Genomic DNA, 17,168 nt, shown 5'->3' with positions numbered 1-17,168 from the left:
ACGCTTGGCTGTACGGCAGCGGGTGCATGTCTGCACATCCCGAGCATGTGTCATGGTGGTTTATGGGAGCACCTCATACAAGGGAAAACCTGAAAACCCAGGAGCCTACGTCGCTGTTAGGCCACCAACTTCGCAAGCTTTTATCTTGATGTAGGCTCTTGGGTGTTCGGGTTTTCCCTTGAATGGGGTGGGCGGGTGGGAGAGGCGGTCGGGCGTAAGAGGGCAGATGCGGCCGCAATATCCCGAGGTATTTATGAATCCTGTCTGAGTCAAAGGCGCGACCTATGAATCCTGCGCGTTGGGGCTTCAGAGCGAAGGGAGAAGACCTCGGGATGCGGGCGGCCGGCGATGATCGGTATTATCTCTAGTTCAGCCACACACTAATCCATAGGGAGCTAGCGTGTCAGATATCTCGCGCTATCCCTCGCGGTGCCCAGGTGGGACCCGCTGCTTTCCACGCGACTGACATCCGCCAACACGAACGCGTACCGTAACACAGAATGCGAATTCGCGGCCCTGCTACCGGAAAGACAAGGTCCAAAGTTTCGTCCCCATGAGATTGATGGACACATACACACATACACACATAAGACCGCGAAGATACCTCCAGGGCTAGGTACTCAAGCTTGGCCACCTCATTCGACATCCGTCTTCTTCGTCTCCTTCGGCGAGAGAATATCTTGACATGGCCTCGAACACTGGAACCTAAGACCCGCATTGGATTCAAACTGGTTCTCTGATTTGACCCGACCCTTCTCTCTACTTTGCTTCCCGCTGTGCCTTGGCGTCCATCTATACACTGGAATGTAGATGCGGCCGCCTAACGCCGATAAGCGATTATCGGTTATCGGTTATATGGAAAATGATGTAGAAGAACATTAGGTGTCGTAGAAGTATAAGATAGCGATGGTACCGCCAGTCAAACCTTTTTGCATTCTTGTTAGTATCTGTCTACGACTCTTCACCAGCATTGACTTAGTTCTCGCCAACATGTCTATCACCGACGGAAACACGAAAGTGAACGACTCCATCGATACCGAGTCTTCTGGATCATTTCAAAGACAGGCTGTCGTTCTAGCTTATCAAGAGCTACTCACGGACCAGGCCTCGCAACCAGACAAGATATTCCTGGCGGGCCACGAGATCCAGCATCTTGATCCCAATCTTGTGGTACTGGACGAAGATACACAAGAGCACCCTCGCGTAAGTGCCAACACCCATGCAGTGCATCTGCAGCTAACACATATCTCAGACCTGGCCAACGGCCAAGAAAGTACGCGCCACCGCAGTCGTGGGAGGTTGCTGTTTCATCTCGCCCTTCGCAAGCACCATTTTTGCACCGTCCATCCACCTAGTCATGAACGACCTGGATATCACGGACAGTACTGTCGGTGCTTTGCAAGTGTCCATCTTCCTCTTCGCATTGGCTATCGGTCCGCTCGTTCTCGCCCCACTCAGCGAACGGTACGGCAGAGCAGCGATTATACACTTTGGCAATTTGGTCTTCGTTGCCTTCTCTCTCGGAGGTGGCTTTTCTCAAACTGCTGTCCAGTTCTCGGTTTGCCGGTTCTTTGCTGGACTCGGCGGGTCTGCTGCCATCGCGATAGTGGGTGGTTTCGTATCTGATGTGTGGAATCTTGCTGCCCGTCCGAAGGCATCTGGACTCGTGATGCTTGGACCGTAAGTTTGCGGTTGTGCAATTTTTTACTCTTGCTTACAGGAAGCAGCGTCCTAGGCCCCGTCTTGGGCCCCGTTTGTGGAGGCTGGATGTCAGAGCGGGTCTCTTGGCGATGGACGCTTTGGATACCCGCCATTGCTAGCGCCCTGCTTTCGATCGCCGGAATTCTCCTCCTCAATGAGTCCTACGCACCCAGGGTTCTACAAAACAAGCTACGAAGAGAACAGAAAACGAGGCCTAGCGCTGAGCTGTATACCGTACTGGATCTGCAGCCCCGGCTTAACGGCCCTACTGCGCTCGTCAACGCGTTCGTCCGACCCTTGGTATATCTAGCTCTCGATCCAGCGCTGTTGTTAGCCTCGCTGTTCTACTCAGTGGTGTTTGGGGTCGTATATCTGATCATCGTTACTTACGCGGATGTCTTTGGTCGCGGATATGGACACAGCGTTGGCATTGTGGGTACCGACTTCCTCGCCGCTGGCATTGGTATGCTCCTCGGTACATTCGCTACTATTCGCGCTATGGAAGCCATCTTCAAGCGAGACACGACATCCGGCCAGATGAGGTACAAGCCTGAGTCAAGGCTCGTCAGCTGCCTTGTGGGCGGATCATTGCTGGTTGGTGGCCTGTTCATGTACGGGTTCACGGCCACCAGAACGCACTTTATGGTGCCACTGGTAGCCATCATGCTTATGATGGCTGGAGGCATGAACATCCAACTCGCGCTGCAGCTTTACGCTATCGACGCCTTCAAGTTTCCCGCTTCTGCAGTGGCGGCCATATCCTTCCTTCGCTGCATGTTCGCCGGCGCGTTTCCGTTGTTCGGAGAGAAGTTGTTCGATACACTTGGCCTTGACTGGGGCGTAGGATTGCTGGGCTTTTTGGTGTTGGGTTTGGGGTTACCACTGGTATCACTGGTATGTGCAGATGCTTTCGCTTGTTGTGTGGTATTTTACTGACATTATCACGCAGCTCTACATCTATGGTGCAAAACTTCGGTTGAAAGGCGCCGATCGCATGGAGCGTTTCGAGGGCTCCAAAACAACCATGAAGTAGCCCTTCTTCGGAGGAGCTGCCTGATATATGTGGCCTCATGTATATCCCACCATCATCGTCTCTGGCGGCCCTAGATAGCTGTCTTTTACCCCGCCCCTAGTATCTAGAACAAGCTTCTCCAAGTAAACCTCTGGACTATTGACACTCCAACGAAGCGTGTGCTTTCCTTGCACTACTTCACCAAGACTGACCTTCCTCGTCCAAACCTGATTCATCACCTCACTGGTCCACTCCGGCGGCACATCGCCCGCGTCCTCCGGGTCACCCAACACACGCGTGAAGTTTTGAGGGGTGTCATCAAGGGAAAGCGAAAATTCCATGAGAAGATTAGGATCGGTATCTAGACAGGCGTTGATGTGTACCGTGGCGTTTAGGGCAGTGGTATGGTTGAAGATATAGATGTCATATTCGACAAATGCCTTGGTAGCGTCATCAAGAGAAGCCCGAGCAGCATGGAAAGGCCGTATTGCGATAGATCCAGATTCGGTGCGCGTGCCCAGGTAAGGGATATGAGCAAATGATACCGTATTGTTTGCAGTGCCGTTACGGAGCGACGAGCGCTGGTAGTGCGGGCTCTCAATGGATATGTAACCGGCAGTTTCTGGGAAGCCTAGGAAATCGCCGGGTACTTTGAAATTGTTCACCGGAACGTGTATGATGTCGTAATATGGATAAAATGATGGTATTGATGTTATACCCACCTCTACGGTGTCGTTGTATCCTTCTGGCACCCGTGTCCAGTCGATGGTGACGTTGAGGCGTTGCTCGTCGACGGTCTGGTTGAGTTGGCCAGAGCTTGGTGTTATCGATAACCATTCCACCGGGATATCACCGAGCTGCCAGTCGAGCGGAACGCGGTAGTCACCTCGCATGAAGAGATCAATAGTCCGCTGACGAGGCCCATATGGACTCATCTCCGTTAACCTGGCGGGGGACTTAGTAAAAGGCAACGATGGATCGATTGACTCAGCCCATCGGCCCTGGTCGAGAGGACTATTGGAGCCCTCCGCATAGATACCAAGATTACCGACGGAGAACTGCATGTTTTGGCGTAGTTGAACGAAAGAAAGATTCGACACTATGTCGCGGGATGGATTCATCCAATTCTTGGGCTTCGTGGTATCGAACGTTTCGAGTTTGGCCTGAGACATGATGTTCAGCCATTTTCCATTCAGGACAGCGTCGAAACCTTCAACTAGATCGTAGTCATATTCGAAGTCGGCCAAAATCTGATGAGCGAGGGCGTTTGCCGAGTTCCTTCGCTCCATAGCATATCGGTAGTTCATTCCAGTGCGAACGTTCACTGCGTAGTATGTGGCGCCCGATACTAGGGGATAGAACAGTAGCTCGTAGAACGCGGCTTTGTGATCGTCCGGCATCTGGTCGTACAGTGTTTTGGTTTCGCGCGCAAGCGTGTTCCAACTTGTCAGGACCGTTTCCGCTTCATGATAGTTCAATACTGAGTAGGTGTCTGGTTGGACCATCTCAAAGCGGCGCATTCCAATAAGATGGTTGAACTCCATCAGTAGAGCCGCAATATCATCTGCATGTTCCATGCCGAACTCCCTCTCGGCGTAGAGGCGCAGATACTCTGGTATCATGTCGAAGTCGAACTTCGAGATATCCCAAGCTAAGTCCATAGCGAATCCAAAGGGTAACTCCAAAGGCTTGATGTCACCAACATTGATGACCCAAACCTGGTTCGCACCGCGCCAGTAAGCTTGTAAAAGCTCTTTCAATACTTTCGACTGCGTCTGTTAGGAAGAGATTGATCATGTAAGCTGCGCATACTGACCAAGCTGTTGGTATTTGACCACTTGTACGATCGCGGTCTACCAAAATACTCGAAGTGAAAGTAAACGCCAGCGCCGCCTTCCCTGACAGTCTCGTTACCAGTGGGTAAGCGCAGAATCTGGCCATGGTTATCATCGGGCATGATGATAGTAACATCATCGGGAGGGTTTAGTCCGGCTGCATAGTAAGTCGCTACTTCCTTGTATACCGTCCATGCTTCTACACCTTGTCAGCGTTGTCTAAACCTGTTGTCTCAAGGATTACTCTTACGGTTCACTTTCTGATCACCTAGTACTTCTTTGAAGATCTGACGCTCGACTTCAAACACTTCTCGAAGTATTTCCAAGGCATCGTCACCAACTATCGCACTATCACTTGGGCCGCGCATACCCAGCGTCACATAACTCTCGTTGTTTCCCATTCTGCGAATGCCCTCTTCCATAAAGCGCGTGACGTTGTCCTTGTTCAACCTCCAATCCCAGGGCCCGGTCTCAGTTGCGTTCCACTCATTGGTGGCTCTTTGCATCGGCTCGTGATGGCTGGTAGAGATTACGATACCGTAGTCGTTTGCGAGCTGCTGATTTCCTGGATCATCTGTAAAGAAAATATGACCTGGTGCTGGTGTTGTCGATCCCCACATGGCAGGCCACAGGTAATTGGCTTTCAACCGGAGTAGTAAATCGAACACGTGGGCGTAGAATTCGGTGTCGAGAGGATAGTAAGAGGAGTTGTGCCGTGCAGCCCACCATTTTACTAATGCTGGTGCTTCGTCGTTGATGAAGAGTCCCCTGTATTTGACTGACGGCGGGCCATGAACAGTGACTTTTGGCAGTGCGAAGATAGCGGCGTGTTTCTTCGTCGGCACATCCGCCCACCAATGGTATCTGTCGTAGCCCATCAATCGCCACCCAGATGTACATGATGGAGATACTTACGGAGACTGCCCACTTTGTTCGGCAAGCGTGTGAACACCAAAAATAGTGCCGCGTTTATCGCTGCCCACGATGACCAGCGCCCGTTCCACTCCGGCTATTGGATCAGCGATCACAGCTGTTTTGAACACCTCCCACTTCCCCTCAAGATCTGATATGTCAAGACCTTTCTCGGCAGACAGTTGACGGATGAGTCTCGACCCAACAGAGCCGACGATGATGCCCGTTGCTGAAGTCGAAATCGTAAAGTTGGTAGTGGCATTACTGAGTGCGGGTCGGGTTCCAGTGATCTGCTCGAAGTCGTCCACCAGGCTATTGAGCGCAATGTGAATACCCACGAAATCATCTGCGTCAGCTATGACGGTAGCGCCAGCAACATCCAAGGCTTGTTCTCCAGGCTCGAAGCCCACGAACTTCTCCTCGAGCAAGGCATGCACCGTGTATTTCGAAAAGGCACAGAAGGCCGCAAAAATCTTCACAACCCGCATCGCTGAAAGACGGGAAAGGCATGTATGCTCCTAGCTGAGCTACGAGGGATCAGTCTGAACATTATAACGACAACGTCGGTGTAATGAAGACTGCGCGGGGAACTTCCCAGTAATAGGAATCCTTTCTGCGGAGGATCTCCAGCCGCATGTGAAATTCCAGCATCGCCATGCGAGCGATACGAAGTTCCCCAACTCTTAGCTATACAGCGGGGGGATAAGCTCCTCCTTGGACTGCATGCTAGGGCAACCGATGTGATCATCTGGGGTCGCTAAACCCAGAGTGGGGTATAATGTGTCTGTCGAATCTATGAGCTCGGGTCAAAGTCATCCGCGACCGAATATCCAAGGTAGTCTACGATTAGATCGCGTACGCTGCATCGTAACATGGCTGCATCTTCAATGGGACCAGCAGATGGGTGGGAATTACAGACCGTTGCCAGTGGCCGCGCAACCGCGTGTCTAGCGCGTCTTCTCCGCACTGTGCTCGAAAGTCTATGTTTGGCGGATTCGGCTACTATCATGATCATGAATGAGCGTTTTGTATATAAAAAAGAGTCTGTGGTCACGGTAGAGGCTGGCAGTATTCTTCCGTGGTAGTTGTGAGCGGTCAAGTGCACAAGGAATGGAGTCGCGTTGCCGGCTGATGACGTCACGTGTTCTAGCGCCGGTGCGCCGAGCCTTCCAAGCTGGGGGTCGCGGAACCCAAACGCGTTCTCTCATGCATATCACATCTTGTCAGCATCCGCATCACGAAACGTTTTTGCGATATCTTTGCGCTGTGCTTGCACTGTCTTGAGTCTTCTGTCTTTATTCTAAGCTTGTTTAGCTAGACCTGGGGTTCGTCGCATTACGCCGATAGACCATCTCAATGACCAGCCCGAACCAAGACCAGGCCGCCGTCTGAGTTAAATGCACACTCGATTCTTCTTTGATATTGGAGCGCTATACTTCGTGTGTGTCGCAAACTCCACAGCAACAGCTGACAAAACACCATATCAGCTACCATGTGCTGTTACCCGATCTGGGCCTCGAGAAGCAGCTCGGTCCGCTACACTTCAAGTCGAAGAAGTCCATCACCGTATCGGCATCCGTCGGGATATCATGCGTTACACTCCCTGCCTCGTACGCTTCGAACTTGTCGCCATACCGAAACCTCGTCCATCCTTCGAAAGGAACGTCCTCCGTAATCTCCGTCGGTTTCTGGCTCACATCAAACACGCTCGTCCACTGTTTGATCTGCTCACGGAAGTTCTGTGGATACAGTACGGTGTCCGCTGTGCCATGGAGAGTTTGGAACTTCGGTCGAAAGCCGCGATACGTGGGATATGCGTTGCGCACAAGAGCTGCCCATTGCGGTCCGTTCTTGACGATTTGGCCTCTAGCACACGCGTCACTCCAGACGTCGAAGCCGTCGCCAGCAAAACAGCCGAAGGGTACACCGGCCCATGCGCTTCCCGCTGCGAATACATCTGGATAACTACCAATCAGGACTGCGGAGATACGGAGTCAGCGTGTGTCTCACATGCATCTTATGCCGTCCGGTCTTACCGTTGGTCATCATCGCGCCTGAACTCGTTCCGGTAACGAATACGCGGTCTTTGTCTGCATGGTACTTTTCCAAAGTCCAGCGCACCATGGATACAATGCCTAGCGCGTCGCCTCCTCCATTGTGGGTGAGCGACTCTTGGCTACTCACATCCCAGCATTGATCCGTATTCAGCGTTGAAGCATTGGGATAGATCGAGATAAACCCATATTCGTCACCAAGCGAAGCCCATGGCCGATAATCGAAGACCTGCTGCGCCGTACCTAAAGATGAGTGTACGAAGTCAGTAAATGTCTCGCAGACAGTTCGTACACGGGATAATCGCACCATGGCACCAATGGGGAGACACCAAGATCGGGGGGTTTGGCGGCAGGTTGGCCGGCACGTAGATGAACATCGAGACATTGCGCGGATTAGGGCCGAAGTCGGTGATCTCCGTGAGCTTGGAGGTGAGCTGCGCGGATGCCACAGCTGCGAAGAGCACAGGCAATATGGAGTTGAGGGCGAACATGGTGTCGACTGAGATGAAGGTTGACCGACCTAGTTCCGGAGTCCCTGCACCATGGAGGCTTCTTATAGCTATCCTCGACCGGAGTTCCACAGAAGCAAGTAGTACGGCGATCTATTCTGTGCCCCGTTTCCAGCGCCGGGTACATGGCGTTGCAGATCGCACTTGCGCGTACACCTGAGCATGCTCTACGTACCAACCATTCGTCTAGCCCTATCACGACACGGAGGTGAACTTATATTAACCAGCTTCTATCCTGCGATATTTCTCCGCAGCTGTTCCCCGTTAGCGTCAATTCCAAGCCTTGGATATATCCACAACATGCATACGCCGGAATGCCCAGATCACATGCTATCGGCTGGACGCTCTAGTTTGTGCGAGAGCGCGGACGTGCCAAGCATGCAGTGGACTATTTTTCGTCGCGCAATTATTCTTTCTTCCACCATGGTCACTGTGAAACGCTCCTGCGACCGCAATCGGGATTTCACAGCGCGCGATTCAACTCTCTTTATAGAACAGACGACTCCACTGGCACGATCTAATGTCCCCTTTCACAATGTCACAATGCATCGCGATATGGCCTCAATACGTAAATACCTCGAGTATGTCTGTTCTGGTCAGAAGGGAGTCATACTCTGGATCAACCGGAGGCCTTGTTACCGTTTTTATACATCGCGACAACGATGTTACCCTTGACACAAGATGAAGTCTTCCGGCAAATCAAACAAAAGGCCAAGCGCAAGCAACACGAAAAGACGGCGTTCACCTCTGGCGTTGTCACTAAGCTTCTGAAAGACTTGTACAATCCCGACCTACAGGGTAGCCTATTCTTCTACTCTCAGGACGGAAGCGGTATTCCCAGACGTAAAGTAGCTACACACGCAGCGAATCGAAAACATTACTGCTCGGTTGCTCTGGAAACCGCGTTCAACGGAGAACATTGGCATGACCAGTCTAAGCCAGCAGCCTTCCGAGGTAACTGGCCTCCCAGCACAATTGAGGGTCTTGTTGGAGACGTTAACGAGACCGAGTCCTGCATCGAGCCATGCCCCAATTGCGAAGCACCAGAAGATGTCGCACGTTGTATGTGTGGATACAATGCATGGGTCAAGTATCTGCATGGCTTCTGGCTCTCTCACTTACTGCTACAGGACGTCGGTTCGCGCGGTCACGGTGTTTTTGCACGCAAGGTGATTCACGACTCTACCATTGTAGGAGAGTATACAGGCCAGATCATACCTTTCAAAGACGATGGAACTCCAGCTCATGGACGAGATGCTTATCGTGTCGGGATCTCGATCGGTAAACCAAACTTTGACCAAACTCAGACACACGCCACAGCTTCTATAGACGCTCTTCATACCGGAGGTGTGACTCGCTTCATCAACCACTCTTGCAATCCGAATACGGAATTTGTAGAGATGGTGTGTTCTTTGGATCGTCGAGCCGTCTATGTAGTCACAAAGCGAAAAGTCGCTATCGGCGAAGAGCTGACACTAGACTACGGTTCGAAATGGTTCAAGGGTGACCAATACTGTCTATGTAATACGGCTGACTGTAGGAACCCACACAAGATATCTGAGAATGCCGATGCATCCGAGGTAAAGGTCAGCGGAGATAAGACCGCAGAGGAAGAAGGGGACGAGGATGATCCGGAGGATACCTCGACAGCGGCGGATGATAGCGCAAGTTCCAGCGAAGCATCTGATGTATATGCTCATAGCCCTACTTCTTGAGTAGCCAACACAAATACCTTGACTTATATGGATAGAGCGAAATGTCCGCGTTCAGTCTACCAAAGAGCCCTCCTTCTGTTGATCAAAAGTGGGTCAGCGATCTTCTCCTACTTGAAAGCCTCAACTGTAACTAACTATCCAAGCTCAAGCTTGGTCGCGCGTCCATACGAAGGCTACGTCAAGAGTGGGCGGAACTCAAGATCGGCTCAATTAGGCCGTCGCCCGGGCAGACAGCTATTCGGCCCGTTTCCACGTGGATCATCATTCGGAGGTAACGGAACAATGACGACCCGAAAACTGGGGATCCTGAACGCGATCGGAGGTACTGACATGAGATGATAAAATGACAACGGGCGTTCTCCGGTCGCCCAACTCGACTCCGAAACCTCCCCATTCGCGAGATCATGTGCGCACGAGCTCTTCCGATAGAACCGCCCTTGTATTGCGCCGTTTGGGGCTGCCTAGTAACGGTCGCCCTTAGCGCAATGCGTGGGGTACAATAACTTGCTATGGCAAGCTCTGTTCCCCATCTCGCACGATCTTAATTACAGCTGGGCCAGATTGCGCTACAAAATGGCTAGCCGGCAGCAGCCCTCTCTTTTGCGACTGCTCTTTTGGGTGACGGTCTTCGAGTCGGCACCATCTGTTTTGTCGACTCCAAGTCATGGCAGATCTCAAGAACCGTTATGGTCCTTCGTAGGTAAGTTTTGACTGTACGAAGTGCATGTGAGACATATCTGACTTCGTACAGATCCTTTGATCGGTACCGTGGGCCCAAAACCTGGTTCCGCCATCGCAGGCGGTAACTCCTTCCCCGGCGCAAGTTTACCATGGGCGATGGCAAAGCCAGGCATTGACACGAGCTACATTGGGCTTCCGAATGGCAGTGCAGTGGACGCCAATGCTGGATATACGCCTTTGGGGAATGTAACAGCAGTGAGCATGACGCACGTCAGCGGATCTGGCGGAGCTCCAACTTGTCAGTCCTCTGCTTGCTTAAACGAGGCGCCTACGAGTATTAACAAGATCTAGACGGATTGATCTCGCAGATGCCGCTGTATGGCAATCTCGAGTCTATTAACCTTGCCGACAACATGACCTATGCCCAGAACCGCAGTCTGGAATTGGAGTCCGCAACAGTGGGCCTCTTCACAACGACTCTACAGAACGGCATCAAGATCGAGATCACTTCTGGTAATCATACCGGATTCATGCGATACACGTTCCCTCAACCAGAAGTCCCTTCGAACAACCTTTCCACTTTCAACGTTGATTCCACGATGGCAGGCGCCTTGTCAGCCAACGAGCACGATGCGCATGTCCTAGTCGACCTCACACACGTGTTGCCAGCCTATTCTTCGATGGCATACTCTCAAAAGTTCCTACACGGGCAGCTACGTGTCGGGTCTTCCTCGAACGGATTGCCATCATACCATGGATCAGCGACCTACACGGGTGGCTGGCCGCAGCCTGAAAGTCATACGATCCATTTCTGCGGGAACTTTAGTGTGCCTGCAGGATCTGTGCTCACCCCAACATCCGACTATGTTCAGGGAGAACTTCCCAGTACTCCCGGCGCTGGCACGTTTAGCTGGCAGTATAATCCTTATTCGCCACCAAGCTTCAAGTCTCGCCCTGTGCCGCGCGGGTATGCTGACGTCCGGTCCTATGCTGGGAGCGGAATGGGCCTTGGCGCTCTTTTCAGCTGGTCGCCTAAGGAGCAGCAAGTCAACGGCACCCTTACTCTTGAGGCCAAATTGGGCATTTCGTACATTAGTGCTGCACAGGCATGCTCTCACGTGGAAAATGAGCTTCCTGATGCGAAATCCTTCGAGGATGTCGTTGACGAAGGAAGGCAAGCATGGGAAGAGAAAATCCTGAGCAAGATACAGATTGGAGACGATGGCCATTCGACAAGCAACAACAAAACCTTGAAGAGGATGCTTTACTCTGGGCTGTATCAAACAGGTCTGATGCCAACTGACAAAACCGGCGAATGCCCTAATTGGGAGTCCAACGAAGCTAAGCCATACTACGATGACCATTATACGCTCTGGGACACTTATCGTACCCTGCTACCCTTGTATCACCTGGTCTTCACGAAGCCGTACTCACGCATCCTTTCTGGCCTCATTTCTATCTTCACCGAAGAGGGGTACCTGCCAGCCGGTCGCGCAGCAAACTGGAATGGTCGTGTTCAGGGCGGCACACACGCAGACATGGTCCTAGCGGACGGTTTCATCAAGAGTGTCCATGCACTATCCGGCGAGACAGGTCGCGGTGAGCTCGACAGTGGCATTGATTGGCAAGAGGCCTACAAAGCAGTGATGAAGGACGCGAACGTATTGCCCGAGCGCAATGTTGATCCGGTCGCCTTCGACGGCGCCACCAAGGAAGGCAGAGGTGCACTGGACGATTATCTCTCCCTCCGCTTCATCACGCGCAACCACACCCGCAGTGTTTCTCGTGGCGTTGAGTACCCGCAGAACGACTTCGCGATCTACAGCATGGCAGCTGGACTAATGAAGTCCCAGGAAGACATCGATCAGATGCGCGAACGAGCAAGCTGGTGGCAGAACCAATGGAATCCCATGGCAAACACAACTCTCAACGGCACGGGTACATTCACTGGCTTCCCAGGCCCTAGAAACGCGGATGGGACGTGGAACACCACGGCGTATGACCCGCTGAGCTGCGGAACATGCGGTTGGGATGCAGACATCTACGAAGCCAAGGTTTGGGAGACTGCATTCAGTGTCGCACCACACGACATGGCCAAAGTCATAGATCTGATGGGCGGTGACGAGCCTTTCGTCCGTCGGCTAGACGCCTCTTTCATTCCAGGCTTCGGTACATCAGTCGGCGCAAACAACGATGCCGGCTCTGCTCTCTTCAACCCAGGGAACGAACCATCCTTTGCAACGCCATTCCTCTACAACTACGTACCTGGCATGAACTGGATGACAGTTAATCGGACTCGAGCTATCGTCGACGACTTCTACAGCGATGACCGTAACGGATACCCCGGAAACATCGACGGCGGTGCTCTACCCAGTTGGCTGGTATTCAACCTCATGGGCATGTATCCGGTGTCTGCCCAGCCGCTTTACCTTCTTTCTGCTCCCCGATTTTCTTGGCTCAAGGTTTCGCTTTTTAGTGGAACGGCAGTCGAGACGTCGTTGACTATTCGGGCCCAGAACCTGTCAAGCACAAGCTATTACCCGCAAAAGGTTACCTGGAACGGTCAGGAACTCGATCGAGCTTGGTTGAAGCATAGCGAGGTTGCGGAAGGAGGCGAGTTGGTGTTTCATATGGGTGAAGAGCCTAAGAAGTGGGATGTTGGTGAGCGGCCGTGGTCACTGTCAACATCGTCGCTGTAGGCATTGTCATATGAGTCGCAATCTAGAAGAAAACCTTTTAGGGTAGAAACATACATTGTATTGAAAGTCATCTAGTCTTCAAAGTTCAACAGCGTGAATGCAGCAAGAGGCGACACGAGTTCAGGGCCCTTCACCTTACCAGCCAGCTTGCCCTCCATTAACCAAAAGGGTGTCAACGAGCTTCCCTTCCCTGGAAGTTTCGACAGTAACTAGCCCAGTCGGCACATCGGGCAGGACAATCTGCCCCTGGCACATTGTACACACCCTTCTTTCCTTTTTCACTTCACTCAGTACCATATCCAACTCACTCATCTTCGGCGCCAACGTGCCACGCTGTGTTGTTGGGGCGGAAACGTGGATGGTCAAATCTTCACACGAGCTCTTTTGGCAGTCGGCAACTGTCACATTGAGTGCTGTGCCGCTCAGAACTGTTAGGCTTGGAACGACGAATGCCTGGCTATCGATCCGAAAAGTCTGTTCCGGTACATCAGGTGCCTGGAAGGAGAAAGACGTAGCATTCTGAATGGCGGGTCCAGAAAGCGAGAATGGGAAGTAAGTCGTAGTTCCGAACTCACTACCACTGCGACCAAATACTGAGCTTCCCGTGTCCACTTCTCGTTCTAGTTTCGTCTCGTCGTCGCTCATGCGAAGAGTTAGTGATTGCGGGGGTGAGCTGCCTGCCGGTGTGAGGATTCTGATCTTGCCCGAAAGCATCAACTTTCCGTCCTCGCTGAAGTCGTAGGTGACATTCACAGGCTTGACCGGCATGACAGTAATTGGCTCGGAGAGCTGAACACCAGCAGGCACGGTGTTGATGGCTCGGCCCATGAGCTCGGCACACGTAGCAAGAAAGCCTGTTCCTTGCGCGAATAGAGCATGCATCGTCGCATTCTTATCGCTCTCGTAAAGCCGTTTATCGGAGTTCATCGTGTCGTTGTAGGAGTTCACTAATGGTCCTCCCTTGGTACCTGTGCCATTGAGATATTCGCCGAGAACGTTCGGATCGAAGACGCCGCGTGTAGTGTCGAAGTTACTACCGCCATTCGTATTATTGGGCGTGACGAAGCTCTCGTCTACAGCCTCCGGGAAACCGCCCTACACCGATGAGTGAGTGTTGCCCAATCAAATGACAGCCAGAAACCTACGTGGTGGACGCTGCCAAGAGTGTGTCCGCAAGCCGTGAGCCCAATAGCATCCACCATGTCGAACCCCGCGCGCTCGAAGAAAAGTAACGTCTCTTCTAGATCCGTCTCTGGTGCTGGGACTCCCGTCGTCTTTCCTGCTTCAATTGCATCAACGCGGCCAGATCGAAACGGCATCTGCGCGCCTCCACACAGATTTGTCGACATGACCGTGCCGAGCGCAACAAGATCAGCCACTACCGCTTCGTCAGCACCACTTCCATCACCAAATACTCATCAGGGCGATGCACTCACTAGAAATCCCCTCTCCAACAAACGGCCTCCAAAACGAAAAACTATCGTTAAACGCACTCCCCTTATTCTCTTCCCTCGCTGTCTCGAACCCAATACTAGCATCGATACCTCCCGTGCCCGCACTTACATTCGCGGTAATAAAGTCGTGGAACATAACGCGCATCCATTGGGCAGCGGTGGTGCGACCACTGTTTCGCCCTGTAGTACCGGTCTGCGAAACATAATTCGTGCAGGGTGTGATTGCTGAAGAGAAATTCGAAGCGTAGGCGCCCCAGTTGTCTACGAGGATATGTTCGAGGAAGGAGCGTGTGGGTGTGGGGTAGTAGAATGCGGCGCGTGTGATTGGGAGAGTGGAGAGGATTGAGAGGAAGAGAGTGGTGCAGGCGAAGAGTAGCATTTTCGCTTGCCGGTAGGCACTGAATCTGTGACTAAGATGCTAGTGGCACTCCAGGGTATGCTGACGGTATCTCATCTTATATATCGTCTTCGTTCCATACTGTGTCGACTGAATGCGGAACATTTCCTATTCGGGATGCAGTGCTACATGGCAGCTATCAAGTGATCCAGATCTTCAGAAATCTGCCTCATGCGCGACTACCGCTGAAGATCGAATCGGGAGCAGTATATGATTGGCTGCGTAGACAACACCAATCCAGCCTGCACGGTTGGGTGCGATTAGATAAGCCACGGTAAGCTGACGTTCTTCTACCACCACCTGCCTTTTAGGAAGTTCAGAGTTGAGGTTTTCCCGTCGAACCTCATACTATGCCTGCAGCCCACATGCTATCCAACTTGATCCATCGCGTGGCGATAAGAGCTACGGCACCCACACCCATTACGCCTGCCGCGCAGAACCATACACCCTTGAAGTTCTCTACCGCACCGTTTCCCTCGCCCTTGAGTGCGCCCATGGCAGGGTTACCGAGCAGCCCACCGAAAGCAGCGACTAGATACGCCAATCCGAGACGTACGCCGATGGAGGCTTTGTTGGGAGATAGGGAGGTGAGGGTTGGCCCAGGGATGATAATCACGCCACCAGAAAGGAAGCCGTACACGATGCTGACAGCGATGAGACCGTTCAATTCCTGAGCGAGGGGTAGCATGCAAAGGGTGATGATGCAGGCGACGGTGAGAGGAAGTAGGGTGTTGACACCGCCGTACCTAAAGTTGTGAGTACTGGGCTATTGCGAAGACTGGATGATGAGAACGTACCTATCGGCGATGAAGTTTGGCACAAAACGCCCAAAGATATTGGCGGCGTTCATGATCGACAACAAGTTAAATGCCATATCCTTCGACACACCGAGCTTGATAGCGTACTCCTGGATGAAGAAGAACGGCACAAACGAGGACGCGACGAACAGCGTGAATGCGACGACAAAGATCGTGTATGGCAGATCTTTGAAGTGGTGAAAGCCGAAGCTGGAGCCCTTGGATCCGTACTGGAGCTGCAAGCGCATCACCACAAAAGCGACGGCGTTGGTCACCAGTATGATGAGCGCAAAGATGCGAACAGCCCACGCAAACCCGACGTTGAGGAAGAGCGAGCGTAAGGAGAGAGTGTAAGCGATACCAGCAACACTAGCACCAGTCGATGCAAGACCAGTAGCCAGCATGCGTTTTTTCTCGAAGAACATGGCTAGCACAGCGACGGGCACTATCGCCATCAAACCGCTTCCGATACCCATGCACACTCCCTGAGCGAAGAAGATGGCCCAATAGCTCTTGAAGAAAGAAGTCAGGATCAAACCCAGTACCTCGAGGCCCGTGCCAACAGCGATGATACTTTTGAGGTACCCCCGATCAAGCAGCATGCCACCAGGCAAGCAGCCAATCGTGGTGAAGAAAAGCTGTATCGAACCGATCCAGGCAATACGCGACGCATCCTGCTCCGGCATCAAGGTGTCGACGTAGTATGTTTGGAAGACGCCAAAGGCATTTGGTAAGCCCCAACTGTTCGCGAACAGAATGAATCCACCAAGAACCTGCATCCACGCCACTTTGCCATGATCAACAGGGTAATCTTCATTAGCTTGCGCACTCGCTGTGATCTCGTGCGAAAGCAGCTGTTGTGTTCTTTCACGCTGCGTCTCGTGGTATGAGAGCAAACTCTCTCTTTCGGGATCCATGGTTTGGTATTGGAATCTGTAGGGTATTTCGATAGTGATGATAGTGCCTAATAATTGGGCGCTGGTGTGTTAGCTGGCCGTGCCATGTAGCAACTGGATTTTCTCAGGGTCGATGCTTGATGGGGCGCTAGCGGGTAGCATGCCGCGGAGGATCGTCACTTTTAGTCATGAAACTGCAGGTACAGGTCCGAGCGGTGAAGGTAATCGCGCAAGCGAGGCACGATCGCGTTTGCTGCGAAGCCGGGAGCAAATACCACGAATTAGGAATAATGGAGACATCAAAGGATGTTTATGCAGTATGCATGAGTAGTTCAATTGAGGACGCCCTGAGATGCTGGTTTAGGTTACATTCGGCACGTGTAGCCACTCTGGCCACACGATCCCAGGCGCCTTCACCTTGTTCTCTTCACCTCCTTCGTCGTCACGAGGGTAACTCCCTATCCGATGCCAGACCACCTATAAGAGATCCGACACTCTGAACAAAG

General features: G+C 52.4%; 7 protein-coding genes across 7 annotated transcripts; 3 read left to right on the top strand and 4 right to left on the bottom strand.

The window, feature by feature from the left end:
* Nucleotides 1–990: 990 nt before the first annotated feature.
* Nucleotides 991–2,734, top strand: J4E78_000181 (uncharacterized protein; the record flags this gene model as incomplete). Its single annotated transcript, XM_049360847.1, has 4 exons — nt 991–1,203; nt 1,253–1,680; nt 1,728–2,595; nt 2,651–2,734. 4 exons carry the CDS (start codon nt 991–993, stop codon nt 2,732–2,734), a joined length of 1,593 nt encoding a protein of 530 aa, XP_049226130.1.
* A 35-nt stretch (nt 2,735–2,769) lies between these two features.
* Nucleotides 2,770–5,948, bottom strand: J4E78_000180 (uncharacterized protein; the record flags this gene model as incomplete). The annotated part of the gene is made up of 4 exons (XM_049360846.1): nt 2,770–4,482; nt 4,530–4,747; nt 4,799–5,412; nt 5,464–5,948. The coding sequence occupies 4 exons, from the start codon at nt 5,946–5,948 to the stop codon at nt 2,770–2,772; spliced, it is 3,030 nt and encodes a 1,009-aa protein (XP_049226129.1).
* Nucleotides 5,949–6,947: 999 nt separating this feature from the next.
* On the bottom strand, nt 6,948–8,005 carry J4E78_000179 (uncharacterized protein; the record flags this gene model as incomplete). The annotated part of the gene is made up of 3 exons (XM_049360845.1): nt 6,948–7,438; nt 7,497–7,757; nt 7,822–8,005. 3 exons carry the CDS (start codon nt 8,003–8,005, stop codon nt 6,948–6,950), a joined length of 936 nt encoding a protein of 311 aa, XP_049226128.1.
* Nucleotides 8,006–8,685: 680 nt separating this feature from the next.
* On the top strand, nt 8,686–9,738 carry J4E78_000178 (uncharacterized protein; the record flags this gene model as incomplete). Its single annotated transcript, XM_049360844.1, has 1 exon — nt 8,686–9,738. One exon carries the CDS (start codon nt 8,686–8,688, stop codon nt 9,736–9,738), a length of 1,053 nt encoding a protein of 350 aa, XP_049226127.1.
* A 664-nt stretch (nt 9,739–10,402) lies between these two features.
* J4E78_000177 (uncharacterized protein) lies at nt 10,403–13,118 on the top strand (the record flags this gene model as incomplete). The annotated part of the gene is made up of 3 exons (XM_049360843.1): nt 10,403–10,427; nt 10,490–10,717; nt 10,771–13,118. 3 exons carry the CDS (start codon nt 10,403–10,405, stop codon nt 13,116–13,118), a joined length of 2,601 nt encoding a protein of 866 aa, XP_049226126.1.
* Nucleotides 13,119–13,189: 71 nt separating this feature from the next.
* On the bottom strand, nt 13,190–14,537 carry J4E78_000176 (uncharacterized protein; the record flags this gene model as incomplete). The annotated part of the gene is made up of 4 exons (XM_049360842.1): nt 13,190–13,327; nt 13,383–14,213; nt 14,264–14,496; nt 14,534–14,537. The coding sequence occupies 4 exons, from the start codon at nt 14,535–14,537 to the stop codon at nt 13,190–13,192; spliced, it is 1,206 nt and encodes a 401-aa protein (XP_049226125.1).
* Nucleotides 14,538–15,312: 775 nt separating this feature from the next.
* On the bottom strand, nt 15,313–16,683 carry J4E78_000175 (uncharacterized protein; the record flags this gene model as incomplete). The annotated part of the gene is made up of 2 exons (XM_049360841.1): nt 15,313–15,715; nt 15,767–16,683. 2 exons carry the CDS (start codon nt 16,681–16,683, stop codon nt 15,313–15,315), a joined length of 1,320 nt encoding a protein of 439 aa, XP_049226124.1.
* Nucleotides 16,684–17,168: the final 485 nt, after the last annotated feature.

Source organism: Alternaria triticimaculans (genome assembly GCF_023758025.1).
Source record: "Alternaria triticimaculans strain BMP 0046 chromosome Unknown scaffold_1, whole genome shotgun sequence".
Classification (NCBI taxonomy): domain Eukaryota; kingdom Fungi; phylum Ascomycota; class Dothideomycetes; order Pleosporales; family Pleosporaceae; genus Alternaria; species Alternaria triticimaculans.
This window is presented reverse-complemented; position numbering and strand designations above follow the sequence as displayed.